At 32.7% G+C, this 25,476-nt stretch overlaps 4 protein-coding genes across 6 annotated transcripts; 3 read left to right on the top strand and 1 right to left on the bottom strand.

Moving 5' to 3' along the window:
- Positions 1 to 756: 756 nt before the first annotated feature.
- On the bottom strand, positions 757 to 6,126 carry LOC123262416 (transcription elongation factor SPT6-like). The gene is made up of 5 exons (XM_044724610.1): positions 5,864 to 6,126; positions 5,647 to 5,734; positions 5,300 to 5,577; positions 4,765 to 5,021; positions 757 to 4,734 (listed from the first exon to the last, which is right to left on the bottom strand). The coding sequence occupies exons 1-5, from the start codon at positions 5,900 to 5,902 to the stop codon at positions 864 to 866; spliced, it is 4,533 nt and encodes a 1,510-aa protein (XP_044580545.1). The 5' UTR covers positions 5,903 to 6,126; the 3' UTR covers positions 757 to 863.
- An 83-nt stretch (positions 6,127 to 6,209) lies between these two features.
- On the top strand, positions 6,210 to 11,649 carry LOC123262410 (transcription elongation factor SPT6-like). The gene is made up of 4 exons (XM_044724597.1): positions 6,210 to 6,384; positions 6,497 to 6,578; positions 7,004 to 7,248; positions 7,319 to 11,649. Exons 1-4 carry the CDS (start codon positions 6,355 to 6,357, stop codon positions 11,495 to 11,497), a joined length of 4,536 nt encoding a protein of 1,511 aa, XP_044580532.1. The 5' UTR covers positions 6,210 to 6,354; the 3' UTR covers positions 11,498 to 11,649.
- Positions 11,650 to 12,396: 747 nt separating this feature from the next.
- On the top strand, positions 12,397 to 20,571 carry LOC123258763 (transcription elongation factor SPT6). Of its 2 annotated transcripts, XM_044718974.1 has the most exons (6): positions 12,397 to 12,683; positions 12,849 to 12,936; positions 14,537 to 14,865; positions 14,961 to 14,972; positions 15,075 to 19,687; positions 20,217 to 20,571. In XM_044718974.1, the coding sequence occupies exons 1-6, from the start codon at positions 12,645 to 12,647 to the stop codon at positions 20,401 to 20,403; spliced, it is 5,268 nt and encodes a 1,755-aa protein (XP_044574909.1). In that variant the 5' UTR covers positions 12,397 to 12,644; the 3' UTR covers positions 20,404 to 20,571. The 2 variants fall into 2 exon arrangements, with proteins under 2 accessions (XP_044574909.1, XP_044574916.1); XM_044718981.1 differs by lacking the exon at positions 14,961 to 14,972 and having other exon boundaries at positions 12,398 to 12,683; positions 20,217 to 20,570.
- Positions 20,572 to 22,057: 1,486 nt separating this feature from the next.
- LOC123260164 (kinesin-related protein 4-like) lies at positions 22,058 to 25,472 on the top strand. 2 transcript variants are annotated; one of them, XM_044721155.1, is made up of 2 exons: positions 22,058 to 22,161; positions 22,479 to 25,472. In XM_044721155.1, exons 1-2 carry the CDS (start codon positions 22,093 to 22,095, stop codon positions 25,260 to 25,262), a joined length of 2,853 nt encoding a protein of 950 aa, XP_044577090.1. In that variant the 5' UTR covers positions 22,058 to 22,092; the 3' UTR covers positions 25,263 to 25,472. The 2 variants fall into 2 exon arrangements, with proteins under 2 accessions (XP_044577090.1, XP_044577098.1); XM_044721163.1 differs by lacking the exon at positions 22,058 to 22,161 and adding an exon at positions 22,203 to 22,361 and having other exon boundaries at positions 22,479 to 25,471.
- Positions 25,473 to 25,476: the final 4 nt, after the last annotated feature.

Here is a 25,476-nt window from a genome sequence, read left to right as displayed (position 1 = left end):
TTTTACAAATAATTTAATTGTTATAATTTATTTATTTCTATGATAATGTTACATAAATTTCATAACACATGCTGAATTAACAGAGGTGCTCAATTACCCAGAATATTTCTAATAATTTTTGGTAAAAAAGTCAAAAGGTTATACAGTGGTGAGCAACATCTTGAAAATGAGATTCACATGATTTTTACCAGCGCCTCTAGTTACAATTACTCAAACTATTACGCGCTGTTTTATTTTATATTATAAAAAAAAACTAAATTTAAATTAAGAAAAGTAATAATTCCTTTGAAAGATTATATTCTTTATTAGATTCCGATTTTACATAATTTATGTACTAAACTTGTACTTTTTATTGGTATTAAAAAAATTGAATCAATTGGTTATTACATAATTAATTTCATTATTGACCCTCGGTCAAACTATTTTTTTTTAAATATAAAACGTATTTAATTGTTCCTAATAAAATGTAATAAATGTAAAATTTTTTTTTATTTTGAAATATTCAAATATATTTAGATGCAATGATAATCCGAAATTTTTTAAACTAAACAATATTAATTTCAATAGTACAACGATAAGTTTCACGATATATTTCATATCGTGAAAGAAATCATATAATAACTAAATCATAAATAAAATTTAAATAGTACTTAAATGAAATTACTACAAAAAACAATAGTTTTCAAAAAATAATGAACTTAAATTCAATTAAAAAAGTACTTTTACTTTTTAATTTAATACCATTTAACAATGATAAAATATTATAAAATGAAACTAAAAATACTTGAGCTTAATTTAAAGCCTTCATGCTGAAAGGCTGTAAAAATTAAAATATTAATTAATCTAGTTTTGCACCAACAAGTCTAGACTGCTAGACTATTGCATGTAGGGGTAAGTTTTGGATGCGATTGATGATCAATCACACTGCCGAAATCATCGGCACTTATAAGATACGTGATTTTCTTATTCTTCTTATTAACCGGGTGGTTTTTAAATTGATCTTTAAACCTTTGTATAAGGTCGCTGACACGCTGAAAAATTTCCCCTTTAAAACTCAAGCCATCTGGGGTAACAGTTATGTGTTCGTGATGACATTGAATGTTGATCAGGCACGAGAGCAGAAATTTACCAGGTTGGTTTTTAGAAGCCGATATGATGTAAGGAATTTTTTTAGGAGTTTTTTCTTTTTGTTTTTTCAAAAAATCTTCGGCCTTAGTTTTCAAACCATCAATGCCGTCCTGGTAGTACTTGAAATTGAGCAATTTGGACGCATATGTAGCCATCGGGTTGATGTATTTCGCTATTATTTCATCTAGATCTTCAAACTCTTCGTCTTCAATCCACAAGCTTTTGCCAAGTGAAAAAATACTAAAGCCATTGGCTTCCTTGATAGCGACGTGTTGATAAATTTCTTCAGCAACTTTCCAAGTGGCTGACAGATATCCAAGACCTCGACTTCCAGGTCTTATGATAACTTCTCCTTGGGCCATATCCTTCATTAATTTTTCAGCCTTGGCGAAACTGACATTTTGAAAAGACGGATGATAATTAACACGTTTAATAGAAACCTGCTGCTTAGCTTTTTTTCTGTCCTCTTCTATCTTTTTATCTTCCAGCTCAGCTTCGGTATCATAGTAGGGATCTTTTGTCGGACGTAATTCATTATTCAAATCAAGTACATCGCTTCTTTTGTGTGAACATTCGACAAGAAATTTTTCAGCATGAATAGCTATCACGCGACACTGGAATGAACTTCCAACGATAATTATTTTTTCCGGGTCATCAATGTATTTATCGGATAAATTTTGAACTAAAATAAATGCATTTAAATTGTTTTCTAATCGTATTTTTATTTTTGAGACTGTTTTAAGACAATCTTCAGTATTAAAGTGCTCCAAGACTTCATAAGATTCCAAAAAGTCAGCTCGTGAGCAGTATGGACACGTCCAGAGTCCAGTTTTTTCACTTTGAACAGGATTCAATTGATTTTCAGGCTGATCAGCCGCTGGTTTTTTGTAGCCAATACCAATGACTGTAGCTGAAACTAATTTACCAACATAAAGTGTCTCAGGCGTCTCTTTTGTCAGCATATCAAACAACTGCTCAGCATTCGGAGATGTGTACGGTGTCCTAGGGTCTTTGTAGGGAGAATTTATTTCTGTTAGCACATCGTTGAGTGTGATGAGCATCTTGCCAAATCCTCGTAACTCCAACTCCTTTGCAAAGGCGTCTAAATCCAATTCCAAAAGCTTTTTCGGTACTTTTAAAATATCTTCCAGAGCCATATCTGTGTCATCGTTGTCTTCATCATACTCTAGAGCATCGAACGCCATCTTAGCTGCTAGCTTGTAAGTTTCAGGATGAATTCTTGTACTATCAAGTACTTGAATATGTGACTCCGAATTATATCTAAAGCTATCAGTATCAATTTTAATGAATCCAGCACAATTAATGTAAACCTTGGGACCCATATGGCACACTGTCACTAATTGTTCTCTACTTTCAAGTTTCTGATTTTTACTTTTTATTATTTTTAATAAAGCACGACTTTTTCTAGGTCCCAATCCATTGACAAATTGCAGTAAACTTTCAGTGTATCCTCGATTTTCATTAATGTCAACACCAACAGCATTTACTGTATTGATAAATTCAGTATAAAGATTATTAATAAGTTCTTCTTTCGACAAAGAATCTTGAAGAGGATGAAATTTTAAACATAACAAATCATTATCTGAATTACATAACTGAGAAAATTCCCCTAAAGGATTCTGTAGCCTTCGCGCCAGTGAAATAGCTTCTCTTAATTGCGGTGGATAGCTAGGAAACTCGATGGCTCCTTTAGTGTTAGCATAAATTTTAGCCACGTTACTATCTGATATTTCAACTTTAATCATCGGATAGTCTTCTTCTTCAAACAGTACAGCAATACATTGTGTGACATCTTGAGACACATGAAGAGCTTCTTTAGATTCGCCTCCTATCACAACAGCATGCGGTTTATTCTTCGAAATAAAATTCGTTAAAGCTCTGAGTTCTTCATCTTTTAAAGCTCCATCTGAACTGTAGTAATAGTTTTTACGCTTCAATAAATGAGGCAGCTTAAGGTGGTCTTTGCATTCACCACTTGGAGAAACGATGCACGCAAATGCCGCTTGTGAGCAATCGGGAACATAAGCGATCCCCATAATACGTGCTCCATGCTTTGTATCCCAGTCTTCATCATCTTTTTTATCAGGAAACTCACATACAATCGGAGCAACGTTGATCCAGTCATGTAATTTTTGACAACATGCGTTCATGGCAAATGACTTGGCCTCCACCAATAGTTTATTTCTCAGCTCTTTTTTCAAATCCGGAATTACTAATCGCAAAAGAGCGTCTTCAACAGAGTTGGCTCGTAATTTATTCCATTCTTGGACTATATCGCTATTATTGTTTTTAATGAATAACTGTCTCATCTCGTCGATGTAATTGTCCGAAGAATTACCTTCAACGATGTCACTCAATTGGATCGTTATTAATTTGTCTTTCTCAGCTATCACTAATTTGAGCCACTGGTCTCCTACTAGTTCGCGTACTGGTTTTTCTTTCAAGTACTGCATTGTATACAGTGGATGACTCTCGTCAATTTCTTTGATGCCTTTCTTAGTGGGTCTTACAGTTAATTTAGCGCGCTCCATATATATCATACGAACGCATTTTCGAAGTAGTGGTTCGCGCGATAATTGAACTGCCATCATAGTTTGTGCGGCTCTGAAAACATCTTCAATTGTTTTAAAAGTCTCTCCAATAAACTCTTTGGCTAAATCATTGGGATGGATTGCTGCCTGATGAACTTTATGGTGCTGATAATTATCTTGAACATTCTCAGCGAATTGCAGAGAAGAGAGTCCAAATTTTTTGGTGAAATTTTCAAATCCAAACTTTTTGAACACTGCGTAAGACCCACTCTTCACAGCTTTTTTACGAGTTGATGTTACTTTGACTTCTTCTTTTTTACTATCTTCAGAAGGTGATCCTGATTTCTCAGCTTCTATGCGGCTCATTATTTCTTGCATCTCGGGAATATCTTGACGGTAGTACAGCATTAAATGATGATGAAAGTCATTTAATTCATCGTTAGTTTGTGCATTTTCTAATTGCATAATATATTTATCATCAATAGTTCTAATGCCAGAAGCTTCTTTCTTTATTTTTATTTTACTCATCAGATAGTCTTGCATATTTTTAAATAAATTGAGTAATTTTTTCTTTCTTTCATACATCTGACACCATTTTCCATCAAACTCGTAAACTTTCCACAAATCTTTAATAGTCAGTTCAGGAAGAACATATTCTTTGCGATAAAAAGCAATGAAAGATACCTCAAAATTTTGATTACGAATAAATTCAAGTGCGTTTTTTATTTTATCTACAGTCTCTAGACATTTTCGGTGAATGTCATTAATATTACCGCTGATATTCATAGTTTGATCTGAAATTGTAAGCTGGTCAAACGCTTGTTGATAAATCCAGTGAGCCTCTAGGTTTAGCTCATCTGAATTATTGGATACCGGAGTAACTGGAATCAAACGTTCTTGCATTCTCTCAGGTAAATCTTTACAACGAATCTCTTGGTCTCGATCTGTATAATAAGCACGCTTGAATTCGATCGGTTCATAAACATCAAAAATACTTTTCACACCCTGTTTAACCTTCTGTTGAAGCGATAGTTCTCCATCTTCTTCAGCCTCAGCCTCCTCATCATCATCATCATCATCATCATCATCCTCATCTTCATCGCGTTGTTTAAATTCTTCATAATCAAAGTCGGTTCCGAATATTTCTTGAGCTTCGCGGTAAGCTGAATTCGAGCATACTCTATCTTTTTGAGTATCAGACATTATCGGAACATCGTGTACTATAAAATCATCTACGCCAGAAGATTCGCCGTCACTACTGTTCTCCTTATCACACAAAGTAGTAATGTTTTTGGAAAGCTCTTGATTTTTATCAGATTTCTTGTTTTGATCTTCATCTTCCTAAAAAAATTAATACAATTAAGATTTTGCAAAAATAAACATGGCAAAATTGGCAAATACTCAACAATTTTTTTATTTCCCTTAAATAATAAATCAGGTCTAGAAAATTAACTTGGAAAAATTGCATTTATAATTTTTTAGAGCATTTAAAGAAAGAATTTTTTAAATAAATTTTTCTTGTTACAATTTATTAGTTAAAAAATTTTTAAAAAGTATCAGCTGTCTCTCAATTTCATTATCATAAATAAATATACTATTAAATAAATGGAATAACTTACATTGGAGTCTCCTCCAAACAATTCTTCGGCGATAGAAACTTTAATATTACTATCGACTTTAGCTATGGTCTGGATGCTGTCATCAGCATCAGACTCACTGTCTGAAAACTTTTGTACACGTTTAAAACGTTGTCTTTTAATTTTCGCACCAACATTTTCTTCAATAAGATCATAGTCATCGTCATCTAATCTGTAGTCAAAAGTAACTTGTTTTTTTTTTCGTTTTTTTGAGTGGTTGAGTGAAGAGTCTTCTTTTTTTCTTTTTTTTTCTCCTTTATCTAATTAAATATACCAGCGATTTATTAATATTGAATCAGTAAAATAAGTTTAAAAAACATGATATTTACCTTTTGGACTTTCTTCGTCACTGGAGTCAAATAATTTTTTAACCCTTCTTTTTTTCGCAAGCTTGGCAGATTTTTTTTTAGACTCCATCTTCAATAAAAATAAAATATTAGCACGTACCATTTTGATTTGTAATTAAAATAATCATCCAATACACAAAAATTATTAAAAATTTATAAAAAAAATCTTATTAACTATCAAAAAATTTCATGTCTGTACCTGTCTCTTTTTATCACTGGTCTGAACTTGATTTTTCATTTTTTAAATTAAAATGTTTATTAAATATTTTAAAAATTATGCACGAATAAAAACGTTTAAAAAAATAATAGTAAGTAAAATGAAGACTGAGCGACTAAGACACAAAAAAAAAAATAAAAGCTCCGAAGTGTTAATTTGAAAATTGGCCGTTAATCTTGAGGGCGTTGATTGTGAAATAATTTTCATCTTACTTCACGCATCTCACACAAAGAACTGAGTCAAGAGGAAATTTGAGACGCCAGAGAAAAAAAATGTTTATCAATCCCTGAATTTGATATACAAATATTGTTATTATGGTTCACATAAATGCAATTCATGACTCTGTACACTATAGACAAGTGTACTATTAAAATTTTGATACATAAATTTTTATTTATCACATAAAATTTATGATAAAATATATTTTGCATTGTTATTCAACTATAAAGTATTAATAAAAATTTCTGGAAACAATGGCAGCATTTTTTAGTCAATCATCAGAGGTAAAGTTAAATAATTAAAATTAACCTAAATTTTGCCGGTATTTTAATTAATTAGTTTCAATACAGTTAATTTATAATCAGTTTTGTTTTTTTTCTTTTTATTTTTCTGTAGCAAGCGTATGATGAAGACGACGAAGTCAGTGGCAAGAAGAGAAAAATAATCATCCATTCGGATGACAGTGACAAAGATGAAAGTACGTTGCTTTTTAATTTACCAAACAATCCATTATTCTGTTAATATTTTAAACTATTTCAATTATGATTGAATAGATAAAATATCAACAAATTCATTTAGCATATATTTAATAATTTTAAGAATTTTTTTAACAAATAAATTATGGCAAACAAAAAATTGAAATGTAGAAATTTAAAAAAATAAAAAATGCAATTTTTTAAAAATAATTTTTTTGAAAAAATTTATTTGTTAAAAAAAGGTTAAGTGACTGATAACTTTAATGTCATAACTAATTGTTAAAGTTTTGTTATTTTAATATTTCTGAACAAACATTTCTACTTAGCAATAATTCTTTAAAAAAAAAGTTCGATATCTGTAATCATTTTCAATTTTAATTTTGAAATTTACTATTTAGTTTATTAAAAGTTGAAAATTATTTTTCAGATTCAGACGATAAAAGTTTGAAAAGTGGAAATGCGGAAAGTGACGATGATAATAATTTTGACGATCGTCTAGAGGACGAAGACTATGATTTATTAGAAGAAAATTTGGGTGTACCTATTCAAAGAAGACGTTTCAAACGTTTAAAACGAATGCCCATTAATGCATCTGACGATGAAGAAGAAGAAGAAGATGCGGAGGCTACGAAACAAGATATTGCTACTAGCTTATTCAATGGTGGTGATAACGTAAGTTTTTTATTTGCTTAAAATCATTAAAACTTCAGAAATGAGTTAAGATTAATGATTCAATTTTTAGGTGAATGATGGACGTAGTTCAAGTGTCGAGTCTGATCACCAAGTATTTGATCTCGACAACAGTAATGAAGAAGCTTCATCAGACGAAGATGATTTTATAGTTGACAACAATGATAGACCTTTGCCGAAAAGAAAAAGATATTCTGGTGCTGACTCTGCTTTAAATGACGCACGAGAAATTTTTGGAATAAATTATGATTTCAATGAGTTTAACAGTCAGTGTGACGACGATACTTACGAAGAAGAAGATGAAGACGAGGAAGATACTGGGGGTGTATCTGGACGCGGTAGTCTTCCATCTAGGCGACAAAAAAAGAAACAAAAAAAAAGTTCTACAAAGAACAGTACTGATATTTTTCATGTTTATGAACCAGCTGAACTACAGCAAGCACATTACACGGATTTCGATCACCAAATTCGAAGCACAGACATCCCAGAGAGGATGCAATTGCGTGCAACACCGATTACTCCTGTAGCCACAGGATCTGATGAGCTTGATCAGGAAGCAGAATGGATATACAAGCAAGCATTCTCTCAGACTAAAATTCTCCAACAAGTTGAAGATTATTCGAGTGGATTTAATGATTTTCAATCTAAGGGTCCAGAATCTGTAGAGAAAATAAAAAATGTATTAAACTTTATGCGTAATCAGCATTTCGAAGTACCTTTTATATTTTTTTATAGAAAAGAAGAAATTCAACCAGAGTTGAACATGAACGATTTGTGGAAGATATATCAGTTTGACGTTAAATGGTGTCAATTACGGCAACGTAAAGATAAGTTGATTCGTTTATTTGAAAATATGAAAGATTTTCAACTTGATGAAATTATCAAATACCCTGATCAACCTCTCCCAGATGATGTTAGAATAATTAAAGAAGATGATATTGAACAACTAAAGAATGCACAAACTGACGAAGACTTAAAAGATGCTTATAACCACTTCATGCTTTACTACAGTCATGAAATTTCGGCAATGCAAACGGCTGTGAAATTGAAAGCGGAAAAAGCCAGGCTACTGAAAAAAATGGAAAAGCGTAAGCAGCAACTGGAAGCTGAGCAAAATGGTGAAGATCAGAGCGATAATGAGCTAGAAGAAGTTGATAATAATCTCAAGCAAGCTATACGTCGGGGACCTTACACATATTACAGACGAGCTGGGCTCTGTACTTTTGCCAAAAAATTTGGTCTCACGCCGGAACAATTTGCTGAAAATTTAAGAGATAATTATCAGCGTCACGAAGTTGATCAGGATGCTATTGAACCCAGTGTATTAGCCGAAGATTTTCTGGGAAAATTTTACCAGTCAACTGAACAAATTTTGAAAGCTGTTACATCAATGGTGGCGATCCAATTGGCTCGAGAACCTATTTTGCGAAAAAGCGTACGTGAAATGTATATGGAACGTGCTAAGATATCAGTACGACCCACTAAAAAAGGTTTCAAACAAATAGATGAAAATCATCATCTTTACACTGTTAAATATTTGAAGGATAAGCCTATTAGAGAAATGGTTGATCATATGTGGCTGAAGTTATTAGCAGCTGAAAAAGATGGCCTGATAAAAATGACTCTAAGCGATACAGTTGAAGGCACGAATAGTTCTGATTTTATTGAAGACTTCAAACAATTATACGTCAGAGATGAATTTAGTAAAAATGTTCAGGATTGGAATGATTTACGTAAAGCCAGTGTAGAGTTGGTTTTTAAAAATTACGTTATACCAGACTTGAAGAATGAGCTTCGTTCAAAAATAACTACCGAAGCTGTGGAGTCAATAATACAATTATGCTGTCGTAAATTATCCAATTGGATTAAATTTGCACCTTACACCTGTGAGTTTTATAATGTTGATGAAAATAATGATACTGAAACGTGGCAAACTACCTCAGGTATTCGGTCAATGGGAATTTCTTACGTCCCTGATTCTTACGAAGCTGCTTTTGCCGCGATGGTTGCTCCAACTGGAGACGTTGTTGACCATTTAAAACTTCCTCATTTGTTGAAACGAAAAAATAGTTACAATGAGAACGAAAAACTTCTCAAAGAATCGGATTTACTCTGTCTAAAAAATTTCATTCGCAAGTTTAAACCTCATGTTATTGTTGTCGGCGGTGCATCCAGAGACGCACAGACGATTGTTAACGAAGTTAGAGAATGTTTGACAACTCTCAGTGACGAGGAACAGTATCCCGCTATACAAGTAGAAATATGCGACCCAAATGTAGCCAAAGTTTATTCACTCAGTAATAGAGGAGTAGCTGAATTCAGCAACTATCCACCTCTACTAAGAGAAGCTATTTCTCTAGCTCGGCGTTTACAGGATCCTCTGGGTGAATTTTCTCAGCTTTGTAATTCAGATGAAGATTTATTATGCTTGAAATTTCACCCGCTTCAAGATTTACTGCCAAAAGAAGAACTTTTGGAGAATTTGTACAGAGAGTTTGTCAATAAGGTCAACGAAATTGGTGTTGATCTTAGTAAAAATAAAATTTATAATGATACTTTACTCCAATTTGTCTGTGGATTAGGTCCAAGAAAAAGTCGTGGATTGTTAAAAATATTAAAAGACAAAAATACTATGCTGGAAAATCGGACTCAATTAGTGACTGTTTGTCATATGGGTCCAAAAGTGTTCATTAATTGTTCTGGATTTATAAAAGTAGATACGACTGCTCTCGAGGAACGTACCACTGACGCTTACATTGAGCCTTTAGACAGCACAAGAATTCATCCTGAAACTTATGAATGGGCTCGAAAAATGGCCGTCGATGCTATGGAATACGAAGATGAAAATTCGCATCACGTCGGCGCGGTTGAAGAAGTAATGCAAACTCCTGAGAAGCTTCTGGATCTAGATCTAGACGCTTTTGCAACTGAATTAGAGAAACAGGGTTTTGGAAATAAAACTACCACACTCTATAGCATCAGAACGGAATTGACGGAGCGTTATAAAGACCCTCGATCACCCTATGAGTCTCTTTCCTCGGAAGAATTATTCACGATGCTTACCAAAGAAAGCGCCGAGACTTTCTGTGTAGGAAAATTAATCAATGCAACAGTAATTGGATTTAGGTTTAAAAAACCCGACACTGAACAAAGGGATCAGACAAATCCAGTGAAAAATGATGAAACTGAGCTCTGGGAATGCCCGTTTTGTACAAAGAATAATTTTTCTGAACTTGCAGATGTTTGGAATCATTTTGATGAAGATTCATGTCCTGGTAAAGCTATTGGTATTCGACTGCGTTTGGACAACGGGTTGTCTGGATACATTCACGTGAAAAATATATCTGATCAACATGTCGATAATCCTGAGGATAGAGTGCAAATACGACAAACAATATTGTGTCGTGTTACTAAAGTTGACATGGACCGTTTCAGCTGTGAGTGCTCCAGTAAAAGTAGCGACCTCACTGATGAAAACAACACATGGCGACCTGCCAAAGATACTTACTACGACCTAGAAGCTGAGGAAGAAGATAACAGAGCTGTAGAAGAGATCAAAAAAGATAAACAGCACGTTTATGTTAAACGCGTCATCATTCATCCCTCATTTTATAACATAAGTTTTGCTGAAGCTGAAAAAATGATAAAATCCATGAAACAAGGTGAAGCTATCATCAGACCTAGTAGCAAGGGTACTAATCATTTGTCAGTTACTTGGAAAGTTACTGATGATATTTTTCAACACATCGATGTTGTCGAAGAAGAAAAAAGCAACGTTTATACTCTAGGACGCAGTCTATGGATTGGAACCGAAAATTTTGACGATTTGGATGAAATTATTGCAAGATATGTTAATGTTATGGCTGGTTACGTCTCGGAGATACTGGAATTCAAATATTACAACAAAGAGGTCCTGGGTTTTAAAGATAAAGCTCAAGAAATCTTAAAGGAGCTGAAAAAAAATAATCCCACTGGCATTCCTTATATTATATCCGCTTCTAAAAATCATCCTGGTAAATTTTTGCTCTCATATCTTCCACGAGAAAAATGTTATCATGAGTATATTACTGTCACGTCGCAAGGATTTCAATTTCGTAATGAAGTATTCAATAATCTTGATTTGTTAGTACGTTGGTTTAAAAAACATTACAGAGATCCAATTGTTGAGCCTCCACAATCAGAACTAACACCGAAAGATACTCCTTCGGACTTTGCTGGCTTAGCTGCTTAAATTTGTGTTTAGTACTATAGTGTTGACATTTATTATTCACTGTTAGTTAAGTAGTTAAAAAGTATTACTATCTTTATAACTTTATTTAAGTATTTGTGTTTATTTCTGGATAAATCATTTGTTGCTATTGTATCCAGTTATATATATTTTTTCTATTAAAATTTATTGATGAAAGAATAATTATTTGTTTTTAATTTTATCAGCCCAAAACTTTTTTTGTAAATAACATTTTAATTAATGAATTATTCCTTTTTAAAATAATTATTTAAAATGTAATGATAGTGAAATTAGCAGACATGTGATAATTCTTGGATTTATTATTACCAATTAACTGTAAAAAATATATTTATAAAAATTCGCACTTGTAATTTTTTTACTAAATTTTTTACATTATTATTTGATTGTCATAAAATTCTAAAAAAAAGTGTTAAATGTCTGTTAAATTCAGCATCATAAAATATAGACAAAAATTTTTTCAACAAATATTACACATGCATTTTTCTTGCTTTTATAATAATATTAAAGTTAGCAGTCACTTGATCAATTTATTAATTTTATTTGACAAATAAATGTGCTCCAAAAAATTATTTTTAAGAAATCGCATTTTTTATTTTCTTAAATTTCTATATGTAAATTTTTTTTTTAATTTTTTTGCTATAATTTATGTGTTAAAAAAATTTTTGAAATTATTAAGTAACTGCTAAATTAATTTTCATGCTTTTATAATTAAACAATTAACAAGTTTAATTATAAATTATGAAGAATAAAATAGTTTTAAATCTATATTTGACAATTTAAACTGTGATGTAGATGGCAGTAGATGAAAAAAATTAACAGAGGTGTTATGAATATTATACTAAAATTTTTTAAGGTTACGTGCTTGTAAAAGTTCCGTCTGGAGTCACGGGAAGCGTCATAGGTATCATAGGCTAGCATGTTCAAGAACTACTTCCACTAAAATGATTGGAATAAATTAAAAAAAATAGCGTGAGTGATCAGTCGTTTTCTCTAGTCCACCGTTGAACAAAAGTGGATTTTAATTGTTTTTAAGTTATTTATTTAAAATTGTAAATTATTTAATTTTTTTTTAAGTATTTTAATTTTTACCAATTGTATATATTATATTATATTTAATTAATTGTAAATAATGGCTGATTTTGTCTACTCCGAAGCTGAGGAAAGTGAGGTAAATATTGCATGTAATTTATATAAAAATTTATTTTTCTTATTCTTAAACCAATTATTATTTTTAACTCCCAATAATCAGTCGATTATGTAATTCACAAATTGTCTTGGACATTTACATTTGTTTATCAAATTCATGTTGTTTAATTCTGATTCTCTTTAACAGCACGATGATGACGAGGAGGAGGTGATTGATCATGGACGTAAGAAAAAAGTCAAGAAAACATTGGATGAAAGTGAAGAAGAAGAAGACGGTAAATACTATTTTTATTTTTTTTATTTTTTGTAGAGTAAAAAATAATGCTCAGTAAAGTTATTAAAATATAAATTTTCACGTGCTTTACATATTTAATTAATTATAAAAATGATAATAATTTTCGTTTATTTTTAACGTTAGTAAAAATTATTCAAGTGTAATAAAGGGACTAAAATTCAAAAAGATAGATAATTAAAAGTTCATTATATGTAAGTAAACTCACTTATACTTTAAATAAGAAATACCTAAGTAATAATAAAGAACATTAGAGAAAAGAATTTATCTTGACCAGAAAGATTTCAGAGTAACAATATCCAGATACATTTTTAATAATGCTCTTTTACATAATTTTATATAATATATAAAAGAAAAGAATACAAAAAAATAAATGAAACTTGTAATGAGTCAACAATTTAAAGAATAGAATTTGATAGTCAGACAATTTATGTTAATATAATATAAAATAATAACAAAGATTAGAGACAAATATTAAATAATAACAATATTCTACAACAAATACAAAATAAAAATTCTATAATGTTAATAAATAAATAATTCAACTCAAAGTGCATAGAAGGATATTGAATTCTAATAAATTAGAATAAACGTTTTAAATAAACAATGTAACGTTGAATTGTATACATGTAGGTATGTCTTTATCTGTACTTAAATGCGTTTAGGGACCCAAACGACACGTTTAGGCATACCTTAAAGCGGGAGTAGAGGTCCAAGAAAATAAGCAACTATTTGGATAAGGTTTTTTCCCAAATAGTGTAAATTGAAAATGCCTAAAAATTTGATACTTTGACAATTTTTCACGAAAAACACTCTCTTTTTCAAGATCTCACAAATATGCACATCGTAGAAAAATGCACAAAGAAAAGTATATCTTGTCGAGAGCCGTAAGGTTGAAATAAGTGTATAACATTTTGATTTTAAATAAAATATAGTGTATTAAGTAACAAATTCAAAGTAAACAAAAGATAAATTCATTAAGGGCCAATTTTTCAACCCCGGGTTTAAGTATTTTATCATTGTAAATATATCTATATATAATAGATATGTTCACAATGATAAAATACTTAAACCCGAGGTTGAAAAACTGGTCCTAAACAAATTAAATTTTCAACTGCATAAGAATGAAATAATCAGGTATTATCTATCTTTTGAAATTCTCCCATGTAAATTTTGAATGTTAATTTACCATTAGATAAAATTTTGCATAAACTAAATTTCTGTTTAACAATATTCATTATAAATTAAATGATTTAAATCATAATTTTATTAATAAAATCTGTCCCTCTAAACTCCTTCTGAGTTCCCGGTTTAGTGGTTGAAACATACCAGGACCAAAATAAATTTAATTCGTTTTTGTTCAATCTGGACATAACACAGTAAAATTATTGAAATATAAATTTCCTCGTGATTTAATTTTTAATGCGAAAATACCTAACCTACTTATTGGCAAATTACTTCGAGACACTTCCATTTTGGTTCAGTTAAAATAAAAAATGTCGGGAGTGGTTTATTATTCTATTAGAATACTAATTGTAAATATTTTTAAATTCTCTGTACTCATAATGTTTTTAAATTTATAGATGATGAGGACAAATTGAGAGAAGAGTTGAAAGATTTGATCGACGATCGACCCATTGAAGAGAGCGATGGCGAGGACAGTGATGCATCTGGTGATTCCAAGAAAAGAAAAAAAAGCGATGACGAAGATTTTGACGACAGATTGGAGGATGACGACTACGACCTCATCGAGGAAAATTGGGGTATCACTGTAGAAAGGAAACGGTTCAAACGACTTAAGCGCATGCAAGATGCTGAGTCTGATGACGAAGAAGAGGATGGTGATGCTGAAAAGAGGGAGAGAGAAGTTATTGCTAATGAGATATTCCCTCATGGCGAAGGTTCTGGCGATGTAAGTATTGTTTTTGGCAATATTATTTTTGTATTCACCTAGTGTAGTAATTATTGTATGTAATTGTCCCGTGCCGCCTTGATTTTAAAATAAAGGATAGGACTGCGGTAGGTTTCAAGTAAAAATTTATGTAGTGTTTATTATGATAATGTTATTTTAGTGATTAAAATCAATTGAGAATTAGTTTTTTATATTGAATGATTTTTCAGGAGGATGAAAGAAGCGAAAGGAGTCATCGACCGGAACCCGAGATTATTGACGGTGAAGGCAGTGAGGGAGAATACTCTGAAGACGATGATTTTATTGTAGGTGACGATGACCGACCTATTGGCGATAAAAGACGGAAGAAAAAAGTTTTTGAAGACGCGGCATTACAAGAAGCTCAAGATATTTTTGGAGTTGATTTTGACTACGATAATTTTGAGAAATTCGGAGAGGATGAATATGAAGAAGAAGATGAAGATGAGGACGATTATGTTGATGATGAAGGAGTGGAACGACCAAGAAGACATAAAAAACAGTCTAAGAAAAAACCTTCGAAGAAAACAATTTTCGAAGTTTACGAGCCAAGTGAGCTCAAACGTGGACATTTTACGGACTTGGATAACGAAATCCGTAACACAGACATACCCGAGAGGATGCAGTTACGGTCAATGCCAATCACTCCGGTGCCTGAAGGCTCAGATGAGCTAGACCATGAGGCGGAGTGGATTTATCAACAAGCATTCTGTCGCCCTACGATATCTAATCAAGACACAAATTTAAATAATGACATGAACGATGGTGGAGGAAAAGGACCGCAAACTGTCGGCAAAATAAAAAAAGCTTTAGACTTTATGCGGAATCAATACTTTGAAGTTCCTTTTATATCTTTCTACAGAAAGGAGTACGTTCTTCCAGAATTAAATATAAATGATTTGTGGAAAGTATATAAATATGACGCCAAGTGGTGTCAGTTGCGTCAACGAAAAGAAAATTTACTTCGTTTGTTTGAAAAGATGCGAGATTTTCAGTTGGACGAAATTATGAAAAATCCAGACGCTCCTCTTCCTGACGATGTCAGAGTCATTAAAGATGACGATATCGAAAGACTAAAAAGCGTACAAACAAATGAAGAATTGAATGATGTTCACAATCATTTTATGCTTTATTACAGTCATGACATCCCAGCTATGCAAGAAGCTGTAAAACGGAAGGAAAAGGCAGCTAGACAGGCTGAAAGATTGCAAAAACGTAAACAACAGCTGATGGAGGCGGAAGAAAATGGAGAAGACCCACCGCCTGAGGAGGAAAATCCAGACGAAGTGGAAGAAGTTGAAGACTCCTTGAAACAAGCAATTAGAAGTGGGCCCTACGCACTTTGTAGACGCGCTGGGCTTCATAGTTTTGCCAAAAAATTTGGTCTTACTCCTGAGCATTTCGCAGAAAATTTACGTGATAATTATCAGCGTCATGAGGTAGATCAAGATCCTGTCGAGCCTAGTGTAGTAGCGCAAGAATATGTTGGAAAATGTATCGAGTCAGTTGAAGAAGTTCTGACGGCTGTTAAAATCATGGTAGCAATTCAACTGGCACGTGAACCACTTGTGCGAAAGTGTGTCCGTGAAATGTACATGGAACGAGCTAAAATATCAATACGGCCAACAAAAAAAGGAATCACTGACATTGATGAAAACCATCCGATCTACACGATGAAATATCTTAAAGACAAACCTGTGCGTGATCTTACTGGAGACCAATGGCTTAAGTTGGAAATTGCTGAGAAGGATAAGCTTATTCAGATTTCTTTGAGCGATACTTTCGCTGGTAACACTAGCAATAATTACATCGAAGAGATGAAGCAGCTATATATAAGGGATGAATTCTCAAAGAACGTTCAAGACTGGAATAATCTGCGAAATGCCAGCGTTGAGCTAGCGTTAACTAGATACGTTATTCCGGATTTAAAAAAAGAACTGCGTTCAAATCTCTCAACCGAAGCAAAAGATTACGTTATGCGTGCTTGTTGTCGAAAACTATACAACTGGTTAAAAGTAGCACCATACACTTGTTCATTCCCCGATGAAGACGATGAGGAATGGGACACGAAGAATGGTGTACGAGTAATGGGTATAGCGTACGTTCCAAACATCAGCGAAGCGGCTTTTTCTTGCGTTGTTTCTCCGGACGGCGAGTGTGCGGATATCTTGCGTTTACCTCATTTGCTGAAAAAGAAAAATAGCTATAGAGACGACGAAAAGCTCAAAAAAGAAGCCGATTTACTTGCAATCAGGAACTTCATCAGGAAAAATAAACCTCATGTTATTGTCATTGGAGGTGAATCAAGAGAAGCTATGATGATTTCTGCGGATATTAAAGAATCGTTGACAATTCTAGCTGAGGAAGAACAGTATCCAGCAATAAGTGTAGAGATATTAGATAATGATCTAGCAAAACTTTATTCTGCTAGTGAAAAAGGTAAAGCTGAATTCCGCGATTATCCGGACTTACTGCGGCAAGCAGTTTCTTTGGCTCGGCGTCTTCAAGATCCCTTGGTTGAATTTTCTCAACTGTGTACTTTGGACGAAGACATACTGTGCTTAAAGTATCACAGTCTTCAAGGCCAATTGTCAGAGGAGGAATTATTAGAAAATTTGTACTTGGAATTTGTAAACCGGGTCAATGAAGTTGGTGTTGATGTTAATAAAGCTGTCCAGCAAAATTATTCTGGTAACTTAGTTCAATTTATTTGTGGTCTGGGACCACGCAAAGGTCAAGCACTGATAAAAATGCTCAAGCAAACCAATCAACGACTCGAAAACAGAACTCAGTTGGTAACTGCCTGTCACATGGGTCCTAAAGTATTTATAAATTGCGCAGGATTTATTAAAATTGATACGAATAGTTTGGGAGACAGTACAGAAGCTTACGTTGAAGTTCTAGACGGTTCTAGAGTGCATCCAGAAACCTACGAGTGGGCTCGTAAGATGGCTGTCGACGCTTTGGAGTACGACGACGAAGATGCCAATCCAGCTGGCGCGTTGGAAGAAATTCTTGAATCCCCGGAAAGATTAAAAGACTTGGATTTAGATGCCTTTGCTGTAGAGTTGGAAAGACAAGGTTTCGGTAATAAATGTGTAACACTGTATGACATCAGGTCGGAACTTAATAGCCGCTACAAAGATCTGAGAACGCCATATCAAAGCCCAACTCCTGAGCAACTGTTTGACATTCTGACCAAGGAAACGCCGGAGACATTTTACATAGGCAAACTCATGTCAGCCGTCGTAGTTGGTATTAGTCACAAGAAACCTCAAGGTGAGCAGTTGGATCAAGCAAATCCAGTGCGAAACGATGAGTCCGGGCTGTGGCAATGTCCTTTTTGTTTGAAAAATGACTTCCCCGAATTATCTGAGGTATGGAATCATTTCGACGCTGGTGCATGTCCTGGTAAAGCTGTGGGCGTGAGAATTGTGCTAGATAATCCTAATATATCTGGTTACGTTCACATAAAAAATATATCTGACAATCATGTTGCTGATCCGGAGGAGAGATTGCGAGTTCGTCAGACTATTCATGTACGTATAATTAAAATAGAAGTCGACCGGTTCAGTACTCAGTGCTCGTGTAAAACTTCCGACTTAGTAGACAAAAATAACGAATGGAGGCCAGCCAAGGATCCATACTACGATACAGAAGCTGAGCAGCAAGACAAGAAATTTGTTGAAGACTTCAAGAAGAAGAAACAGCAACAAACTTATGTCAAACGTGTTATTGTACATACATCGTTTCATAATGTAAGTTATGCTGAGTGCGAAAAAATGATGAAGACGCTCAGGCAAGGCGAAGTGATAATACGGCCTAGTAGCAAGGGATGTGATCATCTGGTTGCCACTTGGAAAGTAACTGATGATATTTATCAATACATCGACATAAAAGAAGAAGACAAAGCAAATGATTTTTCTCTGGGACGTCGGTTGTTGATCGGAAATAATGACTACGAAGATCTCGATGAAATAATAGCAAGTCACATTAATCCGATGGCTGCTTACGCTGCTGAGTTACTTGACTTCAAGTATTACAAACGCGGTGTAGACGGCATTAAAGACAAAGCTGAAGAAATACTGAGAGAACAGAAAAAAGAAAACCCCGGTAGCATTCCTTATATTATATCTGCCTCGAAAAATTATCCAGGGAAATTTTTACTGTCATATCTTCCTCGATTGCGCTGCTATCACGAGTTTATATCAGTCTCCAAAGACGGATTTCGGTATCGTGGAGAAACATTCGCGCGTGTGGATAAACTTGTAAGCTGGTTCAAAAAAAATTTCCGGATGCCGATTCCTGGTCAAGCTACGCCCAGTACTCCGCGAGGAGCTTCTTCGAGGACGCCGTATCACACTACTCCTGGAGTTGGGAATGTTAATCAAGAAGCAATACAGCGAGTTGCGCAAAATCTTCCTCATCATATGCTGCATTCGCTTTCACAGGTGGCCAACCAGACACCTCACTACCCACCACATACTCCTGGTGCTACTGGTGCCACCGGTTATGGAATGCATACGTACCCCAATACTCCATACACGCCTTCAGGACAGACACCATTCATGACACCCTTCCAAACACCTCATCATACTCCGCACCACTCGCAACCCACGCCGCGATACGGACAACAAACACCTAATCATCAGTTTGTTCATCCTGGTCCGCCAATGAGTCAGAATACTCATCACAGATCAATGTCACATCGAAGTTCTACGTCTTATGGTCTTGGTAATGAAGAAGAGTTGAAGAAAGCAGCCGAGGACTGGGCGAGACTGAAACAGTCAACACCTAGAGGATCGTAAGTTTTTTTTTATTTTTGATATTTAAATGTCATTTTTAAATTAATAAACACTCTGACAATTTTTTTTTTAATTTTTACAACAACTAAATTATTATGAAATAATTAAAATGTAAAAATTACACACTTAGAAATTTAAAAAAATTACAAATGCAAATTTTTTAAAACTTTTTTTTTTTTTTTTTTTTTTTTTTTATAATTTATTTGTATTAAAAATGAAAAAAATTGTCAGATTTTTGCTAATTTTAATATCATTATTTTAAATCATGTTAATATTGAGAGAGATTTGACAATTTTCAGAAATTTTTTAACTAATAAATTATAGTAAGAAAATTTATTTAAAAAATTCAACCTTTAGAAGCTCTAACAAATTATAAATGCAATTTTTTATAAATAATTTTTTAAACCTAATTTATTATTCAAGAAAAATATTGTCAAGTGTTTGCCAGTTTAAATGTCATTTATTTAAATCTAAATTAAATAAATAAATTCATTAATAACTAAATTATTTATTATTTACATTAATTAGAACTCCAAGATACGATGATATGAGAAAACCACGTGATTATGCGGACACTGGAAGATCAACACCACGAAACAGACATTCATCTCGCACTCCGTCGTACCGATCACCCCGGGGAACGCCAAATACTAATTCAAGCCCTCGGAGTATGTCGCTCAGTGGAGATGGCACACCTCTCTATGACGAGAGTTAAATATATTAAATTATTATATACAACCGGTCTTATGTTAAACGTTATTTTTTATTTATAATTACTTTTTTTGCCTAAGAATTGACTTATAGAGTTAATTCTAATTTTTTTAATCGACTTTTATTATAATTGAACGTAAACAAAACTCGTATTATGTAAGTAACTGTTATGTTATTTTATCAATTATGTATATTATTAAAATTATTTACTATTATACCTATGTATCTGCAATACAAATTTTTTTTTTTTGTTTATTCTACAACAAATATTTTTAATAAATGAATTTATCTCCGTAAATAAATATACTTGTTAATTAACAATCCTATCACTTATTATTTGACAATTATTTACTTATTAGTATGATCATCTGATTTTTGGTCATGAAAAATAAAAAAGTTGATTGATTTAAAAATTTTTTCTGAAGAGCAATTACTCAAAAAAATAAGTTAATGAAAATAACAGAATTTATCATAATTTTTATGAAAATTAAGTTATTCGACACCTGAAAATTTTTAGATTTTTTTTTATTTAAAAAATTATTACAAAAAAAAAAAAATTCATTTGTAAAAACTTGAAGAACTGTAAGTGCAATTTTTAAAAAATATTTTTTTGTTATAATTTAATTAATGAAAAAAAAAATCAAAAAATTAAAAACGTTGGCTAACGTTAGTACCATTAATTTAAAAAAAAAAAATTAATTATTCAAGAAAAAAATATGAAGGGTGAATTTCTAAATATATAAGTATGAACAAAAATTTTCAATTTCGCCTTTCTTAGCTGTTAAAATTTATTTATTTATTTATTGGATTTATATGACAAGGCCTAGCCGGATGGCAAATTGTACAATGTCTAGTATAATAATGAGTAATAACTAAAAAGTGTAATTAAGTAATAAAACAGAAACAGTATAATAAGATGCGATACAATAACTGATATGAGTAACATATCAGTAACTTAAAATTGTTAACTTTTTAAATTAAAAATTCTAAATCTTTGAAATTTAAGTACCGATAGAGGAATAAGAAATTTCATCCATTAAAAATAATTTTGACAAAAATTTTCTGCTGTCATAAAAGAAGTTATTAAATCCTTTAAAATCTCTTGGTTTGTCCTTGAAAAATAATTTCTTTAATTTTTATATTTACTTGAGTCAGTCTTTTTTCCTTTCATAGATAATATATGTGTAAAATTTTCCCCTTAAAATTATTTTCTGACACTGTTTGTTGCGAACACATGGCTCAGCTGAAGTTACTATACTAACATATTTTAAAATTTAGTTGTCACTGGTCGCAACTTGTTGATATTAATGGAAATTACGTTAGCAGATCTATGACAATTTTTACAAGTTTTTTTTTTTAATTTATTTAAAATTAGTTACATATTTAATAAATTAAAAAAAACAATAAATGCAATTATTTAAAAATATTTTTTTTAGTTCTAATTCAATAAATAAAAAAATTTTTTAAAAGTCTATTAATTTCAGTATTATTTGATTTGAGCGAAATTTAATACAATCACATGTATTGTATTAGGCTTACAAAGATGCATTGTGTCTTTTAGACTATACTAATCTTGGAACGTTATTGGCGGAAAATAAAATCTTATTATCCAATGGGAATCTTCAGTTTTGTTTTGGGTATTTTCCCCCGCTCAAGCACCTCAGCGACAGAAGAGTAAGAGTAAGTGTCCAGCATGTTGCACCGTCTAAAAATCTACAATTGTTCTTCACGCGTTCAACTGTTCGATTCTTTCATATCCACAGTAATAATAATATTAATAATAATTATTATAATTATATCAAATGGTAAACAATTCTAAGCTAAATAAACGTCTCAAGTATGTGTAGTTATGTGTACTATGTATATTATATATTATATATACATATATTTAAAATTGAGGATACAAAATACAAAAAACCATCACCGGCATTAATAAAGTGTAATGCGTATTCAATATAAACAGTAAGTAATTCATAGTAATAATAATTAATTTTGTTAAAATATTTCATAATTTTACTCTTAAGTACCTTCTTAATTTTATTGAGTTATCCGAATAATTAAAATAATTTTTTTTATTAGCTCTCAATGGGAATACAAAATTGTTTAAACTCACCGGAGGAAAATAGCGATAACAAAGTTGTGAGTGACATGAATATTTCTGGAAAAATTATGGACATCGAAAGTGATGAGGACACTTTTACGTTACAAGTTACTGATGACAGTGGCTTGGAAGACAATCTCAGTGACAGTTTTGAAATGAATAAAAATGGCATTTTAATAAATGTTAATTCTCAGACAAGGAGTGATAGCTCAGGTAAACAACAAAAGATTAAAAGTGTTAGAATTTTGAGTGATACTTATTATGATGACGATAATGATGATGATGATGATGATAATTGTTACGATACTGACCCAGAAAAATTGGTTCAAAGTAAGCAGGCTGAAGTTACTGACAGTATTCAGTACGACTGCGTGAAAATTAATGAACAGGCTATTGAAAATAGTCAAGAAGCTACGCAAAATAATTGCTTAGAGAACCAAAATGAAAGTATCGGAAATTCAGGACTCGAGTTTAGCCTACGAGATTTTTTAGAGAATCAAGGTCATCATAATGAATCTTATAATAAAGAACTTGAGAACAGTGAAATTCAAGACATAGAATGCTCAAATGAACATATTGACGTTGATCCAAAAGATAACGAAGATATCGATTTCACGGATAAACAGTGGGAGTATTTACCGAGTGCTCTCGATGGTGTTCAATTTGAGGTTGGAAGAAATGGTGCTAATTTGGAAGAACAACAAGCTCTAAAAGATATTCAATTGTTGGTTAATCAGAAAAATTCTACTCAGGTTGAAAATTTCAATGGTGAATTTGGAGTTGGAAGAATCGACGCTAGTTTAGAAGAACAGCAAGCTCTAAAGGATTTTGAATCAATATTAAACCAGGAAAAAGACAAAAATTCTACGCAGGATGAAAATGTTAGTCGTGAATTTGAAGTTAGGAGTGATGTTAATTTTGAAAAACAGCAAGCTTTAGAAGACCTTGAATTAATAATGAACCAGGAAAAAAAACAAAATTCTACGCAAGTCGGAAATTTTGATCATGAACCTGTCGAAACCAATTTTAATTCAAAAAATCAACAAGCTGTGGAAAACATGGACTCTTTAATAAACCAAAAGGCAAAACAAGACTGTGAAAAAATAAAAAATACTAATCACGAACTTGAAGAGGGTGAAATCGAGGACAATGAAATCGAAATGGATCGTGACTCTGCGAGAAAACAGAGAGAAAAGTCTGCAGAACTAATCGTTGTTCCTGATAAGGTTAATGACCGACTTTTTGATAACATCAGCGATAATTTTTCTGATGTAAGTACTGTAGATAACTCTTATTATGACGATTTTGAGTATACCACTTTGGACAGAAATCCGTCTCCTCCGGACGACGGTGAATTTTCCACCTTCGAAGACGACGACCCTTGGGATTACGTCGAAGCGTCACTGTCGGATGACTGCGTTATAGTGGATGAGATAGAATGTCTTCATAAAGTCGTCCAAAGTCATACGGTATCAGAGGAAAATTTTTCTGAATGCAGCAGGAGAGATCAGAGTGATGAAGAAATCATCGAAAGATATAATAATAATAATAATAATAATGAAAGGAGCAAATCACGCAAAAGGAAATCATCAACTTCAAGTAGCCATGATTCTGTTGAGGAAGTTAATGTAGGTAATAAAAATGTAGATCCTGATTACGATGATTTTACTGGAATTTGTTCCAAAGAAGAGGTTTCCGAATTGCCTGACGAAGATGAGAGCATATCAAAAAAGAGAAAAAGTCATCATGGCCGTGACGAAGATCATCCTCTTTTTCGCGACGTGGATGCAGAATTCTGCGAAAAGCTGATGCGCGTGAAGAAACAAGGTGAGATTATTGTTCGTCCGAGCAGCAAAGGTTCTGATTACCTGAAAATAACCTGGAAAGTTACCGATGGTATATGTCAACATGTCAAGGTCAAGAAAAAATTGAAAAGTCGTTCATCAGGCAGATACAAGTACTGGATTAATAATAAAGAGTTCCGCAGTCTTGATGATATAATCAATTCGTTTATCACGCCAATGGCGCAAAATGCTTTGAAGTTACTTGAATATAAACACTTTAAGCAAGGAATCAACGGTATCAAAGCAACTGCTGAAGAATTATTGAGAGCTGAAAAAAATAAAAACCCTAATTGTATACCATACATAATATCTGCGGTAAAAAAATCTCCAGGGAAATTTTTAATATCTTATTTACCTCGGGTAACTTGCTACCACGAGTACATTAAAGTTGTTGCAGAGGGTTTTCGTTTCCGCGACCAACCGTTTGACAACCTCATCGACTTGTTGATTTACTTCAAAGCCAACTCCAAAGAAGTCAAGCCTATTGCATTAAAAGACGAAACTGTGACGTCAACGACAATTTCACGCCCGGGAACTCCAAGACCTCCGACACCTAAAATTCACGATTTAACGCCTTCAATTTTGGAAGTTATTCAAGATCTTCCTGATGAAAAGTTGGAGTCCATGAGGCAGATCCTTGATAGCTTGGCTCAATCAGCGAGCAATCCACCAGCTTTCAACCAGAATCGAACACCGCCTTTTATGTTCAACGGGTATCATCATCAACCATTCCCACCTGTTCCTTTTCCTTTTCCATCGTACCAACAAACATTTAGACCAGTTGTACTGGGCTTGCCACCTGCGAACAACGTACCTTTACCTGTGCCATATCCCGAAAACTTAGACTTACCTGTGCCAAATTATAACCAACCAAGTACTAGTCGTGTTACGAATTTACCATTACCTCCGGGCACTTGAGAAATTATCTAGCGCAGAACTATGTGCAATTTAGTTAAGTACAAACTCAAAGTGATCTCCACGAATTTTGTTATAAACTTACTTAATATATTATGACATATTTTTCTCTTATATAACTATAAAATATTTTTGTTATGTTAACATAGATAATTACATTGTACTCAATAAAAAAAAGTGTAATATATGTTACCAGTCAAGGTCTTAAAAATTTGAA

Source organism: Cotesia glomerata, linkage group LG1 (assembly GCF_020080835.1).
Source record: "Cotesia glomerata isolate CgM1 linkage group LG1, MPM_Cglom_v2.3, whole genome shotgun sequence".
Lineage (NCBI taxonomy): Eukaryota > Metazoa > Arthropoda > Insecta > Hymenoptera > Braconidae > Cotesia > Cotesia glomerata.
This window is presented reverse-complemented; position numbering and strand designations above follow the sequence as displayed.